Genomic DNA, 17,347 nt, shown 5'->3' on the forward strand with positions numbered 1-17,347 from the left:
ACCTAATGCTAGCTAACATACTGCTCAAACCTTGGCATGTAGGCAAATTAGAGCTACTTATTTGTCAAGCTAACAGAATAGCATCAAGGATGCTAACTTGAAGTTTGCTTTTTGTTAATTTGCTAAACCATCATCCCTGTGGCTACAACTACAAAATACAGACAAAACTTTATTTCATTTCATTACAGTTCAGTTAGCGGCCTGAAACCTGACTTGACTGTGACTGGTAGGAACATGGTGGGTGTTGTTAGCAAACGTTTAGCTTATTTGTCAGCCCCTTAGAGCAGAGGTTCTCAACCTTCTCAGCCCGCAACCCCAAAATAAAGGTGCCAGAGACCCCCAGTGTACCTAAGGGTGGTTGAACACAGCCATATACAATTAGGAATAGTCATGTGCAGACATGTGAGAGCTTTCTGGGACCTGGCCAAACTGGGGGCCCGTGGAGGTCAGCAAAACCGTGGTCCATTGTAGAGTTAAGCTTTGATACCCATATCTTGTATCTAACTTGAAAAAAATAGCCATTCCTATCAAATAAACAAATATCTTTTTAAAATCATTTGTGTAGTAAATAGCCTTCTTAAAAATGTAAATCTTTGTTAAAAAAAAAAAATATATATATATATATATATATATATATATATAAATTAAAATTAAAATTAAAAACTTCTACAATGGGTTAATAATGGCCAAAGATGGTGGAAAAGATTGTGAATTTGTATTTCAAAAGTAGCAGAAATGGGTTCAAAGTTGCAAAAAATAGACAAAAATGGCAAAAATGGGTTAAAGTGGCAAAAAATTGTCACTTTAAAAGTGGCTAATATGGCTTTAAACTGGCAAAAAAAGATGGAAATTTGGTGAAATGGGATGAAAATAGTTAAAAATCTGTCAAAAAAAAGGGTTAACTGAGAAAAAAAAAGGCAGATATTGGCAGAAATTGGTTAAATTAGCAAAAAATGGGCATATCAAATGGTGAAATTGGGTTAAAATGGGATAAATGGCAGTAAAAAGGGGTTACTAGTGGCAATAATGGGTCAACAGAGGCGACAGTAAGCTTAAGTGGCAAGAATTGGTTTAGAAGTGGCAAAAACAGGCAGAAAAAAAGTGGTGTAAAAGTTTAAAACTGACAAAAATAAGTGTTAAATAGTAAAATGTGTTAAAATTGGTGGGAAAAATGATGGAAAGGGTTAAAATTTGACAAAACTGCTGTAAAGTGGCAACAGTGTAATTTAAACCATATTCTTAGTTTTTCAGGGCATTTGGAGACCCCCTCTCAGTGTCTCGCAACCGCCAAGGGGGTCCCGACCCCAAGGTTGAGAACCACTGCCCTAGAGAACAAAAGATTGGATTTTATTTTTGGCTTGTGCTTTTGTCCATGGGATGTGGACATCTGGAATTTAGTCTAGTAACTTTAATTTTATGGCTCCACCAGAAAGTATCTGATTGTAGCTGCTAAATGTAGCATTTCTTCCCCATTAGCTAACTGCTAACTAGCTCTGTTTATGTTTGGTGCTTTTTTTTGTTTTTTTAGAAGGAGTGTGTAGACTGAGGGTGATCAGACTGTCATTTGCCGATAAATAGGTACAATAAACATTGATCATAAATTATCTTAAGACTGTTAGTTGTAGAAATTCGTTTAAAAGAACTGACATAAGAGAAAACTTGCTTGCAGTCGGACAACAATTTACAACCATGTTAGCTAACATTCACTAAACAAGTTGCTGCTAAGAATGAAATATGCTTTTATGGATTGAAGCATGTTTTACAACTAACAACTTAAATCTGGGGATTTTTGTTGAGTAAAACTCTATGCTCCTTCATAACTTAAGGGAAATGTGCTTTAAAGCTCCTGTTGAGTTTGGCGGCCCTGTGGACAAGCAGTACCTCTTATTGATGATCTTGTCTTGTTTATGTGTTATTAAACAAAATGTCTGTCTTCATCTTCTTTACAACCAAATGTAGGTGAAAAGGGGGCTGCTGCCAGTGATGTGTAAATTATAGCATGATACCAACCCACCATCAGCAGTTTAAGGCAGAAAATAACTCAATTATCACCCTATATGCTGATGATGGTCTTCTTTGTTTTTGTATGCCATTAAGGAGCATTAGACTTACTTTCAGGCCTTTCCATGGCCAGCTAAAAACTCCTTGCAGGAGCTTCAAATCGATCCAAAATGTTTAGTCGATGAGTAAAAGCAGCCTTGACACCATACAAACTTTCACAACTAGTTGAGTGCATCTGAGGGCAGGAGACTGACAGATGCCAGAAAAAGAAAATGAGACACAGGAGGCCCTTGGGCTGAAAGGAAAGAACATTTCATGCTACCTTCAGTCTCCTCAGAGAAAAGATTTGAAAGGGTAAAACTGCAGCTGGCACCTGAAGATAGATAGATAGATAGATAGATAGATAGATAGATTTTTCCAATGGATGCCATTTTTTCTAATCATGCATCTTTAACATAATGCATTCTGTTGCTCAATGAGCACCTTGACTGTGGCATTTCCAGGGTGAAAGGTTCGATTCCCACTGGGGCCACCCATGCATGTGCAAAAAAAAAAAGGGTTCAATCATAGTAATCTAATGAAGCTTGGATAAAAGCATTTACACATCCTCCACATCTCCTGCTCTGTGATTCAACATGCTTTTTATAGCCCAATCGATGCCAATAGGCGTATACATCACAAATTAATATAAATATTTGGATCTTTTTGTTCATACCATTTGGCAATATTACATCTCAGCGCTCGCTCGCTCATAAATTTCCATCTCTCCCATCCCTCCTCTCTCCCCGGGTTTCCCACGGGAGGTGCCAGACGGCCAGTAATTTGGTTGTCTTGGCTCGTCTGGAGTAACACCTGCCCCCTCTCTGGGGAGGGAGAGAGCCTTTCAGCCAGGAGCACACATGTAGCCTACCACTGCCTTTAGCTGCTGACCACTGTGTGCGTGCGCGGGGGGGAGTCTGCATCAATCTGCATCGGTTTGCACTTACTTCACCTTACATTGTTGGTGTGTTTGTGTTTATACAGTAGGTTAAATGTGGCTGTAGCCTTGTTTGTGCTCAGATGGGCCTTTAAAAGCTAGCAGCACACACCACGCTGATTAGAATGAAGCACTTAGATCGTTTGCACGTGCTCGCGCGCGACTTCACCGGCGCGTACATGACGTCATTCTGTGTTGTATCCATAATTAGCTAAATATTTGCATCGGCTGTAGCGCCGCTTTAAGCTAACAGCTTCATTTTGTACATTTTCTCAAACTCGTTCTTGCTAAAATAAGTCAAAACAGGAAGAGAGATGGTTTATTTTCAAGTATTTCCGTTTTAATTAAAAATAACACCGGAAAATATGAAAAGTTTGTCCATTAGAAACCAGCTGTCACACAATACCTCTACTACAAAAGATCTGCATAAAGCAACAAGTAGCCTACACAACCCTGAAGAGACAAAAAATCTTTGGATAGAGGATATGTTGTTTTTTTTCTTCTTCACTATAAAATTACTTATTGAATTTTGTAATACAAAGCAGAGACAAATAATTCAAACTAATTTATCCAAACAAAAAACATTAAAAAGAATAAATTCAGGCTATTTTTCGAAATTATTATTAGCATTAGGCTATTTTCTTTTTTTGGTCACAGCAAAAAAAGAGGCTTGCTTCTGAATTGTGTAATAACCCCTTTGTGGTACAAATCGTTCAACATCATCATTAGTACATTTTTTCCGTCAGTGAAACAGTTTTTTTTTTTTAATTTGACAGCCCAATTCGTTATCATTGAGCAACCTCTTAACACAACAATTAAGGGAAATAAACATCTATGAGGCCATTTAACCCCATTTTGAAGTGCTTATCGTTGCTATTGATGACAATAGACATTAAAAACAAAATATGACATACATCAAACATACATCAAACGAATGCTATGGATTAACAGAAAGTGCCATTTTTAAAGAGTAGAACACCATCACTTTCAGAGTTCAATTTCACAGCCTAAAATATAGAAGCAACAAACAATATACATTTATACAAAAAAGACGCCAGCCTATGATATCAACATAAATAAATAAGCCTTAAATATTAACACAATTAAATAAATAATTCAATACACTTTTAAAAAATGATTAAGGTCACAATTTTATATGTCATAAGTGGCACTTACGCATTGAATCTTTTTTTTTTCTTCCATTACGGAAAACATCGTCTAAAACTAGATCTAAAGCAGCTATCTCGTTTACATCCTTCCATTTCCGCTTTAAAAATGCCCCAGTGTTTGTTTATTCGACATCAAATTGACACAGCGGGAAGAGGAGACTCTGATATATTTATGACATTCAGTAGGAATGTCATTAATGGGTGTTTTAACGTGAAATTTCGGCTTTTCTTGGTCTCCATCACTGCTGAGGGGAAACGTGAATGCCTCCGGGGGGCTTCCTCACTGGGAAATGATCATTATTCTCATTATTGCATCTAACAGCTCAAACGACTCAGCGCTTGTTGCTTTTGTTCAGTGAGCGGTCTGGACTGAAAGTTGACAACTTTCACGGGAGCAAAAACTTTTATAACACCACTGCCATCTTTTATTAAGCAACGCTGGGCTCGTGCTGGTAAGAGGGGTCAACTCGGTCAGCTTGAAGGTATGGCAAAGTCCCGGCAACCTTCGGGGAGTTAAGGGCTCTTTTGGTTGGAAAGATAGCTTAATGTAATTTATTTTGAAAGTTTAACGGGCGGAAATAAAAGCCGACATTTCCTGAAATAACGTCTCTGACGTCATAGCTTGGTGTTACTTTGATCGATATTAAAGAACTGAGCCGATAAAACAGCCGTTAGTCACTAACAGGAGCTTTAAAGAAACAAATTACAGATTAAATGTGGGTTTTCCAGCCTCAAATATGATTATAAAATTCAGCAGGTATTTATTTTGTAATGTAGCTCACAAAAGAGGTGTTCTGTAGATCGGTGTTAGCTTACAAAGCTGACATATCAGCAATTTAGCGTGAAATTTGGGCTCACTTTTTAGCATGTGGCTTCCGTTTATGTAGAAAATATTCGAGTTGTTTTATTTGTGGTTAATTCACGGTTCATAACATCTCTTACAAACTACACAACTTCTGTGTGCAGTTCTCAGAAAAATGTCATGGTGCTTTTTTAGCTGATATTAACGCCTGAATTCTGCTTTGGAAAAACAAATTCAGACGGAATTGTAATTTTTCTAGTCTTCATTTATAGGGGGGAAAAAACCGAGTTAGTTTTATTTTGTAGTGTTTCTCACGATTTGTCACAAAAACTGAAGAGAGTTGTGAGTGCAGTGTTAAAAAATATCTTTTGTGGCTCAGTTTTTGGCTAGAAATTTAAAGAAAGTGCCTGACTCTTCATGATATGTTAGATGAAAAAAATAAAACATTTCTGGCCTCCATTTATAAATTCGTTTAAATTAGGATGCTTTTATTCCATATCAGTTTCACGATTCATAACAAGTCTAGGAAACTGGTGGCAGCAGTTTAAAAGAATACAGTTACTCGTTTTTTATGGCTAAAGTGAGCTATGAAGAAACAAATTTGGGATTAAATAAAATTTTATAGCCTTATTTTAATTTTAAAAATATTCTTAAGGTTGAAAAATGTGACTTTTTTTCAGCTGCAAATTTCAGACAGATTGAAAACATCTTATCTAGGATTAGTTTATCTTTAAAAACTATTTATGTTGCTTTTATTTTTGTTGTGGGTGCAGTTTTAAGGAAAAAAATGATAAATTCTTGATTTTCGCAGCCAAAGATTTAAAGAGAGTGACTTTTTTGTACAAAATATCGGCCTTGTAGTGTTAAAAATATCGGGTAAACTGTCAGAGTTATAAATCCCCGTACTTATGCCAACATTGCCATACCTAATTGACGCCCCAGCATCCGCTTGAGTCCAATTTAGCAACCCAACCTTATGTCTCATAGTGAGGGGGGGGTCACCTTTAGACATCCAACACATGATTGAGATAGGAGATGTAGCATATAGCCAGTCTGAGGATCTCGATCTTGGAGAGTTTCTTGTCCGGGGGCAACGTGGGCAGTAATTTCCTCAGCTCAGCGAAGGCCACGTTGAACGCCTCCACCCGGATCCTCTCTCTGGTGGCGTGGGCCGAGCGGTACTTGGCCGTGGCCCTCCTCCTCCTCCTCTTCTCCTCCCGGCTCAGGGGCTGGTCGGCTTTACATTTGGCCCTGTCCTCCCCCTCCGCAGGTTCGTCCGAGCCGCAGCCGGCGGACTTGAGGCCGTTTAGGAGCGACTCCGGGTCGGATTGAGTCCATGAGAGGTCCGCCTCGGCTTGGTCCGGGCTAAGCATCATCTTTATTCTCGGCTGTTTGCGGTCACTCCTCCTTTGAAAGCTGAAACATGGGCAAAAGCTGCAGTTAAAACATTTATTCAGACTCTTCTAAAAACGTTCCTACATTTTCAACAGGAAACCGATTTTATTTTGAAAACCCAACTCGTATTTTAATAACAACAAACACATGAAAACAATATATGTGACAACGTTTTCTTCCACCCTGAGGCCCCAATATGAGAAATCCCAAAGCGCGAGCTTGTTTGGGTGCCAGGGCCCCCCATAAATCCCGTCTACATTCGTTGCATAATAACATTAAACTCCATAAATAATGAATGCCTTGAAAATCTCGTGTAATGGTTAATTTATTAAAGCCCCAAGGCCTTAACAGAGCCAAACACTTACAGGAAATAATTTCTAGTATCAACTTTTATTTTTTCATCAAACACTTTATTTGATTTTCAGGCTTTTAAATAAAGTTTTTGAAGAAGGAACTTCTTTTTGTGTGAATTAACATAATCAGAATTGGCCATCTGTCACAGTGAGATGAACACATCTGTTTAGCTGAGGCCGGAGTGATTTGACAGCATGGAGGCAGAAGACGGCAAAAATAATGTTGACATCTGCCGGACATGCAACCTATTCGTGCTAGTGTGATTTTTTAAAAGTCAAAACAAGCAAACTTTAGTTTAAAAAATATTCATTAAATTTTTAAGACCGCGCACTAACAGGAAACAAACATTTCTGAAGGAACTATTTTTCTTAGCGTAATAATTTTTCAACACTTTTGGGACTCACCTTGAAAAAGAGTTTGGAGGCACAAAAAAATTCTCAGAAAAGGGATTCCTTCAACTCCAAATTAACTCATATTCCACCAGAAAAAGAGGCATTAGATGTTAAAAATATTCAAAGTCACTTTCACGCGACTAAAAAAATATTCTAAAAATAGTTGCACTTTTTTGAACGCAAACTTGCAACATGGGAATCACGCGGGGTCAGACGTCAAGCTAGAAAATATTTATGCAGATTCATGAGAAATCAAACAATCTAAAGTGTCTTAAGTCGATTAAAAAGCCGATAAAAATAGCGATTAGATAAGGATCTCGCAGCCCCACGCGCAATCGCAGCGATGGAGAAACAATAGATGAGATAGTGGAGAAAGTGCAACCGGGGCTACTCGTCCATCCGCTCGTGGAAGATGGGGATAAAAGGGGGCGAGATAAGCGAGGTGTCCCCCCGCGTGAGGAGTCACCGGATCGGAAGGCAGTTCACGGATAATCCCCCTTCTTCCACTCTTTCTTCCAGCGAGTGTCATGTGCGAGATAAGATCCAAACGATCCCCACTAATAAAGGCTCACTTCAGGGACGGAGGGGATGGAATATATTTGAGGAATGGTATTGTCTAACGCCGCCCCCTCCCTCCCTTTCTCTCTCTCTCTCTCTCTTTCCCTCACTCACAAACATACACCTCCTCTCTCCCTCTCTTCACGCCCCTCAGCCCTCAAGCGCTCCCTCTCCCGTGGGACTCAGTGGGCAAAGGGAAAGCAGAGATGTGTGCATGATAAAGGGTGGAAAAAAAATAAATACGTGCGTCCTTGTGTTGGGAGTTCGTGCACGTGCAATCAGTGGCGTAATTAAAATATTAAACGTGTTTCAGTGAAGGTAAATAGGAGACAGGGGGATTTGAAGTTGAATCAAACAGCCTTTAAAGTCACCTGTGCAGCCTAAAATGTTGTTTATTTTTTCTGCTTGGTCATTCTAGAGACAACAACATGAGATAGGGACTAACTTTTCCCATGGGGGAAATCCACAGCATCTACAGCTTCTTTGTTGTTGTTTTTTTCAGTGGGAATAAACTCTTAACACTGACCAAAATAAACATAACACCACTGGCTTTGAAGTGACCAATTTTTTAATGAGTTTTTTAAACCTGAGAAATCATCTTTAAAGTTCGTTTTCTGTTGAAGTTACAGCTACAACATTGCCAGGTAAACACTGGATGTCACGCCAAAAACTGCTAAAAACAGGAAGTGTGAACTCCTACAGGAAAATGCTGTTCTGTTTCTCCATCTCTTTCATATTTGTGCTGCTAAGTTGCAACAGATCACAAAAATCCTCTTGACTTTAGTACACATTTAGTTGCCCAAGCTTCCCTGTATCTCGTGAAACGGCAACTTCTTGTGCAATTAGGTGGCGCCTTCTTCCCATGCAGACATATTCAGGGTTGGGTTGTTGAGTGCCTACAATTTGGTCAAAATACAAGTAATTACAGCTGTGTTATAGCACTTTGACTTTATGGCGAAGAATGGTGTTGACGTCGGAATTCGCTGACAGAGAGTGAAAACATGACATTTCCTGTCATCACTAGGGGGCACTCTGACTAGTCCCAGGCTGGACCCTTGTCATTTACATAAAGTTTGACTCAGATATGATGACATTCAGTTGAGATAAAACTACTTCCTGTTTCCTGGTAAGACATGTTATTTTGGAGGCCACACCCTCTGAGTTTTGTACGTAAGACGAACACACTTTTATCAATAAAATTTCTTATTCTAATTTTAGCTTGATTGGATTAACCTCCTTAGAGGAGCCTTAAAAAAGGCCAAAACCACCAAATTTGCCAGTTTTTCGCAATGGCGGACTTCCTGTTGGCAATTCACCATGATGATAGGAGAATTTTTTTTAAGTCACAGGAAGCCAGCTATGCCTACCAAATGCCATCCTTCTAAGTGAAACTCACTCTGTGGGCTGCCTCTTTGCAAACTGTTGGGGGCGCTACTGAGCCAATTTCCACCACTCTATTGGAGAGACTCATGAAATATCTAATGTTTCACTGGGCCTGGTGTGCCTGCCAAGTTTGGTACGTTTTGAGCATGTTTAGGCACTAAGAACTGAGGAAATAGGTGGAAATAAATAATCCTTTGGATTTCTATAGAGTCCTGGTACTCTGATGCTGGGGCCCTTATGAAGCCAAAGACCCACTTTGGCTGTTTACTTCTTGTTTTAAATTGATGAGGCTTTTGCCGAAAGGCTGCAGTCTGTGAGGTGTATTTACTAGTTAACCAGGGGTTTCCAAACCATGGCCTGTGGCCCATTTTCAGTTGACCCACATTTAACACAGCAAAGGTGAGGTGTATAAAAGTGTTCTAGTCATCCTTGTATTTTTCTTCACGAAACCCACAGTGAAAAAGTTTGGCTACCCTTGCAGTAAACTAATGGTTTTGTTACATGTATGTATTTCACAAAATGAGGGAGAAAAGCTGTTAAAAGTGGCCATTATGGTAAATGTGAGTAGCTTGCAGCGCAAACTGGGAAGTCAACTTTTAACAGCTTTTCTCCCTCATTATGAGAAATTAACCAATGAAACAAAAACAGTGGTTTACGGTTATGTAAACACACCTGATGGAGTTCAGGTTTTAATCAACACAGTCCTCAATTCAAACAAGAAGTAAGCAGAGGAGGTGGGCAGAGGTGAGCAGCAAGTCTCTACTTGTTAGCTTTTGTTATTGTTTTGATTGACTGCCCCCTGGTGGCAGAATTTATATTCTGTGGCTTGAATGTGACCAGCAATACAAAAGGCAAGAACAACCAAGATGTCATCATTTGGGCTTGTGTTCACTATTTTCTTCACATTGACAGCCCCTACTTTCTCTACAAAGTTAAATTGGTGTTTTTTTTCCTTCAAATTTTCAGCATTTTCAACTTTGTCAGGAGTCAGGAGTGCACTAAGCACTAAACGCCCTCTGCACCAGCTGTTTTTGTTGTTGTGCTCACTAGGCTCAAATAGTTCAATTTTTGGAACAATACCATGCTTTCCAATGCCAAATTTTCATCACTGTTCAATAGAGATCAGAAAAGGGCTGGATTTTTTTCATATCTTTCTCAACAGACATGGTAGACAGAAAGGCTTATTTGGTGCCAGATTTTTCAATGAAACATCAATTTTCTGAATGATTCAGACAGCATCCATGTCTTTAAAGAATGAAATTAAACTTTTTGCTTATTTGATGCCTGTATTGATAATGCAAATTTTAGTCCTTGACTTGTTTAGATTCTTTGTTTTTAAAATACATATTCCCATGTATTTAGTTCTAAACTATAGGCTACATTTGAAAGTCGTTGGGTTACTGAGTAAGTTGCACCACTTGTGTATGACATTTTAGGACCTTATAATTGAAACAGCTGAGTCTTGTTTAAAAACCTCTGCATTTATTTGAAGTTAAAGGATAATAATTTATGCTTAAATCTTTAGGGGTACAAAGAGGTAAAGTAGGTGAACCATTGTTATCATTTACCTTTAAGAAAAAAGAGAAACTCGTAGCCAGTATGTTTTAGAAGATTATTCATATACAAAGTCTGGCAGTTCCATTAAAAAAATAACCACATTACAAAAACTAAGCAACATTTCATAGCCTGCATAAAAGACAAAAAAATACTCAATGTTAAATCTGGGGATTAAATTGTGTGTAGACAAAATTTAGCAGTAGATACGCTAACGTTGGCTCGCTTTGGCTTCAGTATCTTTAGCTACAGCTAACATAGCTTCGCTACCTACAGAAGTAATGTTTTTATTAAAGCCAATGCAGCTACATTAGCTAAAGCTAAAGCTAATGAAGCTAAAGCAAGTCAACTTTCATATAACTACTTCTAAAGTAGGTCTAGCTTTGGCAAATGTTGCATAATATACCATAGCAAATGTAGCTTTGTTACTTGCATAGCTAATGTAGCTAATGTAGCTTCATTAGCTTTGCATTTAAAATAATTTCTGTTTGCTGAATGTCAGAATAATGAGAGTTTTTTGTTACTTTCTTAAGTCAGAAGTTTACGTACATTTGCTTAGTATTTGGTAGCATTGCTCGCTTTAGCTTCGCTATCTTAAGGTACAGCTAAAATAGCTTCGCTACCTATGTAAGTAATGTTTCTGTGCAAGCCAATGTAGCTAAATTAGCTTAAGCTAAAGCTTACAAAGCTAAAGCAAGCCAACGTTCACATAACTACTTCTAAAGCAAGTCTAGCTTTTGTAAATGTCGCACAATCTACCGTAGCTAATTTAGCTTTGTTTGCTTTATCTTTAGCGACATGAGTCATGTAGCTATGTTACTTGTGTAGCATATGTAGTTAATGTAGCTTCATTAGCTTTGCATTTAAAATGATTTCTATTTGCTAAATGCCAGAATAATGAGAGATTTTGTTGTTACTTTCTTCAAAGTCAGAAGTTTATGCACATTTCCTTAGTACCTGGTGGCATTGCTCGCTTTAGCTTTGCTATCTTAAGGTACAGCTAACATAGCTTCGCTAGTAAGTAATGTTTCTATGTAAGCCAATGTAGCTACATTAGCTTAAACTAAAACTAACAAAGCTAAAGCAAGCAAACGTTCACATAACTACTTCTAAAGCAGGTCTAGCTTTGGCAAATGTTACATAATGAACCATAGCTAATTTAGCATTGTTTGCTTCATCTTTAGCTACATGAGTTATGTAGCTATGTTACATGTTACTTGCATAGCTTATGTAGCTAACATAGCTTCATTAGCTTTAAAATGATTTCTATTTGCTAAATGCCAGAATAATGAGAGAGATATTTTTTTGTTACTTTCTTCAAAGTCAGAAGTTTACATACATTTTCCTACTATATGGTAGCATTGCCTTTGGGTATATTTCCACGAGCGTCTCACAAGAGTTTGCTGGAATTTTGGCCCATTCCTCCTGACAGAACTGGTGTAAATGAGTCAGGTTTGTTTTGGAAGACCCATCCAGGCCCAAACTTTAACTTGCTGGCTGATGTCTTGAGATGTTACTTCAATATTTCCACATAGTGTTCTTTCTAAATGATGCCATCTATTTTGTGAAGTGCACCAGTCCCTCCTGCAGCATATCACCCCCACAAGATGATGCTGCCATCCCCCACTTCACAGTTGGGATGGTGTTCTCAGGCTTGCACGCATCCCTCATTTTCCTCTAAATGTAACGATGGTTGTTATGGCTAAACAGTTAAATTTTAGTTTCATCAGATTGTGATTTTTAATGTCTAAAACCTTGGAAAGCAGTTAGGTGTCAGATAATGTAATGGGCAGAGCACTTCAAAAACAGCTTTTTTTAAAAAATTCACAGAAAAAAAAAAATTTAAAACCCGAAATTCCTCACAGGAGCTTTGATATACCCTTAAAATCCTTTGTTTTGGTAGTATTTTCTTTTCAAACCAAAGATAGATGTTATAAATCAAGATCCAAGAGAACCACTCTTAACATTTTTCTCCCCTCCCCTTCTTCCCCTCTTCTCGTCCTCCTCCCATCATGCCCCTCTGTGCCTGTTGGCACCACCAGCGTCGGGTCAGGAGGGCCTGGTTCCAGAAGAGGGGGCAGTGGCCAGTGAGTGTGGGGGGACTAGCTGCGCCTAACGAGGTGATTAAAACGATAAGGGGAAGCACGGATGACTTGCCGTGGCCCGCAGCCACCGCTATGCTTAGTGCCACCACACATGCACGGAGTCACTGATAGTGAAAGAGAGAATAGTACTTCAACAACGCCAGAAGGAACATATCAGTGAAAATTCTGCTGCACAAGAGACAAACAGCGTTGTGAATATGTGTGAGATGACGGACAGCTCGCCTTGGGCTCCGGCCGGGTCCGTGGAGTGTGTGTGACACAGAGAGACTCACAGTGGGGTGTATCAGAGACATGTCAAGACCAGGAGACAGAGGCCTCCTGACAGCTGGAGCCCACGGACACACGACGCACACATGGCCCTCCACCCTAATTGCTCCACAGACGGAGGAGAAGCAGAGATGCTTGGTGGTCTGGACCCCTCCTCGGTCCGTAGAAGGCCCTCAGCCAAAGACATGTAGGACCCCTCCAAGGCTGTTTTGTTGGTGCTTGCTGCAGTTACACGCCACAGCTGATGTTGTGAGGGTGGAGCAGTCAACAGAGGATGGTCACTGCAGCCAAAGGGATGATGTCTGGTTTAGTCATGGTGCTGCTGGTAAATGAAGTCATTAAGTCATGCTCCTGCTTAAGAAAATGTCTTTAGCCCCTTTCACACATGCATTACACTCCTGAAAATTCTCTGATATAGTATTTATGTGTGAAATTCAAATGACTACATTTTTTCATTGAATTACACATTGCATTGGAGGTAGAGTAAAAACAGAAGTACTACCTTGAGTATCCCCTCCACCTGACATGGAAAATCTCCTGCTGTGAGGAATATGTATGAAAGGGGAACACTTGAATATGCCAGGGGCAGCAATTAGACCTAAGACTGTAAAGACACCCTGACATCAGCAGGAATATAAAGGCAAATTCATGCAGTTGCAACTGAGGATTTTTCAAGCAATCTCATGAGTACATCCCCAAGACCTGTGAAAGGGATTCTGCCTTTATTATGATAGGACAGTTAAGGAGACAAAGGAAACATGGGGTGAGTGAGCAGGGGCAGACATGGACCAAACAAATACTGGGATTGGGAATCAGTCCCACGACCAGTGCATCAGGGACTTCAACCTCCATATTTGGGCAACTGCTCCACCAACAATTGAGCCAATCCACCGTCAAAACCCCCTTTGTCTTAATGTTGAATATCTCTTAAAAAGACCCCAGTGGTATAGGTCCAATCATCTAGATTTGGTTTAAAAGTGAAAAGTCTCACTGTCATTTTTGGGTCATCAAAAATCAGTCTCCTTGGAGACTCCCCTCATAAGACTACAATTGGTTGTGAAAAGCAGTCATCTTTAGTTCGTAGAAAGACTTCTCTTTTAAGCCTGATTTATGCTTCTGCGTTGCGTCACGACACCGTCATTGACCATTTGAAGTTCTGTGTCGAGGGAACGTGTCGCTCTGTAATTCACCGCCATGTCACTAGGGGGTGTGGGTGTGTGTGTGTGTGTGTGTGTGTGTGTGTGTGGTTTCACACCCAAATCCTTGTTTATCGTCCGGTTATGGGGACCGAGGTGGAGCGGGTGTGTTTTTGGAGTTGGAGCTTATCGATATCAACAAACAAATTTTTTTTTTGCAAATGTTGAAGAGCAGGTGACAGGGAAGACGTTTGCAGAGGTGGTCTGTACGACCACTAAACGGGGCTGAGAACGAGTGAATTTACCACACTGGTTCGCCCACTGAGGGACGTGGATGAAGAAATGATGTTTTGAGCAGACCAATCACAGCCCTTGCAGTCCGCGTCGTCGCAGAGGGCTACGCGTAGCTACGCTGTCGACGCAACGCAGAGCATTAATCAGGCTTTAGACGTCCCTACATGGACGAACTTAGTTTGGAAAGTGAAAGGTAAAAAGCTGTCATTCTTAGGTCTTGGAAAAGACGGCTCCAAAAGACTTCTCTAACTCTACGATTAGCCTCTAGTGTTGATCAGCTGAAGCTCAGTAAGGTGGAGTTTCTTTAAATCCTTCACTGAAATGCAGCAAGCAGAAATACAGTCATTAATATATACATTGAGAACTGGAGAACTAAGGTTTTGACAGAACCAGAGGTGGGATGATCCCTGAGATTAAAGTTTGCACTCTCCTCTCAAATGTAGGCCAACCCCATGCAATACATGGTTTAAAACCCAGACAGTTCACAAAAACCACTATTTAACCATTTATTGTGTTCCGATAGAACATGCCTTTTAATTCTGAAACATCAATTAAACTGAAATCAAATAATTATTTACAAAGAGTACAAAAATATGTTCAACTAAATAAGTAGTGTTAAAAATAACAGTAAAACAAAACCTCCTAAAGGCAGCCAACCATAAAACTTTTATTGATACAATAACTGATAGATTATTTTTATTTTTCAAATGTATCATTTTTTTTTCTTGGGCTATATTTGAACCCAACGAGGTGGTCTTTACAATGCCCAATTTTCAACATCTTTTCTTTGGCTCTATTTAGACCAAGTCAGACAGACTCAACAAAACCCAGTTTTCAACTACTTTGGTTGGGCTATATTTGAACTGAATCCAATGGACTAAACAAAGCCAAAATTTGAACAGCTTTTTTGGCCTATACTGGGGCTATGATAGACTGACAAGATTAAGACCACAACGCAAAGTCCAAATGACGTTTAGTGTTTGATTGGTTAGTTCTATAAAGACCTGTACCGCTGTTGTCAAAGATCCACTATCTCTTTCAGGACGTAGTTCCTGCCTTTTGAAAGAAAACTAATTTAGAACAAATTTCCTTTATGTTGGACCAAAACTACAGCCTGGCAGTTACACGCCTCCACAAGGTAAACCAATAGCCATCCAAGAGAACAATAGAGGTGGGACAGGAAGGAGGGTTGGGAAAGCTTTCGTTTCCCTCTAAGGGTTCATAAGATATTGCATCCACAAGCAAAGGCAAAGATGAGGCCAAATATCTTGATCTTGACCAAAATACTTTAATCTGACCAATTAATCCGAGTCAAAGTGGACATTTGTGCAAAGTACAAAGGATGTCCTTCAACAGTTACTAAGATATTATGCTCGAAAGCAAGGGATGAATACAAGACCCAGTGTCCTGGTTTTTGACCTCCAAAACATAATCAGTTCATCCTTGACTCAGGGTGAAGAACTGTCTTTAAGCATCTGTGCTATTCTGTGCTCCCAGTCAACGGTGAGCATGAGGCTGAATGATCTTGGCCTGTATCCTCAACATTTCCTCCTTGTATCAGAGTGTGAAAAGTTTGAAGAAAATCCTTCAACGGCTTCTTGAGGTATTGCATCCAAGAGCGAGGGATGAACATTAGGCAGAGTGATCTTTCCTTTGAAAAAAGAATTCCAAAGTCTTATCAGATCATCAGTGAAGCCTGGAGGACATTTGTGGAAAGTTTGAGCAAAAAATCCATCAACAAGTTCTTGAGAAATGAATTCAAAAGCAAGGGGTGAACATTAGACTCAATGATCTTGATGTTTGACCACAAAATGTAGTAGTTGATTGTTCTTTTCAGATAGGACAGGTTTGTAACGCTTGAAGAAAATCCCTCCAGGGCAGGGGTCATCAAGTACATTTACACAAGAACCAGATTTAGTCTCGACAGAATCTCTGGGGCTGGACTTTCACATAAACAAAATTAAATCAATATTTTGGTCTGATTGAAATGCAGAAAATTTTTAGTCACTACCAGTGAGATCTATCCCTATTATCTATCATGCAGCAGGCCACAGGGAGACAGGCCTGACAACAGAATTGGCTGGGCCCCTGAAAATCCCACAGAATGGGCCCTTCACAATTGTAATTTAGCACCAGTGTTGACCCATTTTTGACACTTTTAACCCCTTTTTGCCTCTTTAACCCAATTTTTGCAAGATTTTAACCATTTTTGAACCACTTTTCCTGCATGTTTTATCCCCTTTGTACAACTTTTATCCATTTTTGCCACTTTTTTCTCTTTTTGCCACTTTTAACCCCTTTTCGTTACATTCTTTATCAACAATTCTTACAACTTTATAACCAATTTTTGCCACTTTTAACCCATTTTTGATACTTTTTGCCATCTATCCATCCATCCATCCATCTTCTCCCGCTTATCTGAGGTTGTCTGGGCTTCCCTGAGGCAGGGAAGCCCAGACTTCCCTCTCCCCGGCCACTTCGTCCAGTTCAAGACCCCGAGATACTTGAACTCGTCCACTTGGAGCAGGATCTCATTCCCAGCCAGGAGAGGTTTTCCGACTGAGTCCCTACATGGACAAATTTAGCCTTTAACCCATTTTTTTCCATTTAAACAACGTTTCCTGCATATATTATCCTGTGTGCCACTCTTTTCAATTTTTGCCACTTTTCTTCTATTTTTTGACACTTTTTATCCCTTTTCATTACTTTTTTTTGCACTACTTTTTGTCATTTGTAACCATTTTTTATTCTTTTTGCCCCTTTTTTCACCTTTTACCATTTTTTGCCACATTTTAACATCTTTTTGCAACTTTTTCTGCCAATTTTTCTCCCTTTGTGCCACTCTACAACCCATTTTGCTACTTATCACCCATTTCAGACATTTAAAGCCAAAGGATACTCTTAAAACCACAAATCTTCTTTTCCTACTTTTATGAATTTAATGACCTTTCGGGGGCTGGA

At 39.4% G+C, this 17,347-nt stretch overlaps 1 protein-coding gene across 1 annotated transcript in view; it reads right to left on the reverse strand.

The window, feature by feature from the left end:
* Positions 1-3,341: 3,341 nt before the first annotated feature.
* Positions 3,342-17,347, reverse strand: part of nhlh2 (nescient helix loop helix 2) — a 93,825-nt gene continuing 79,819 nt past the window's right edge. The window contains exon 3 of the mRNA XM_041781925.1: positions 3,342-6,364. Coding sequence (XP_041637859.1) covers positions 5,953-6,324 — 372 coding nt within the window. The 5' untranslated portion in view covers positions 6,325-6,364 and the 3' untranslated portion in view covers positions 3,342-5,952. The remainder of the gene's footprint in view (positions 6,365-17,347) is intronic.

Source organism: Cheilinus undulatus, linkage group 24 (assembly GCF_018320785.1).
Source record: "Cheilinus undulatus linkage group 24, ASM1832078v1, whole genome shotgun sequence".
In the NCBI taxonomy this organism is placed as follows: Eukaryota; Metazoa; Chordata; class Actinopteri; order Labriformes; family Labridae; genus Cheilinus; species Cheilinus undulatus.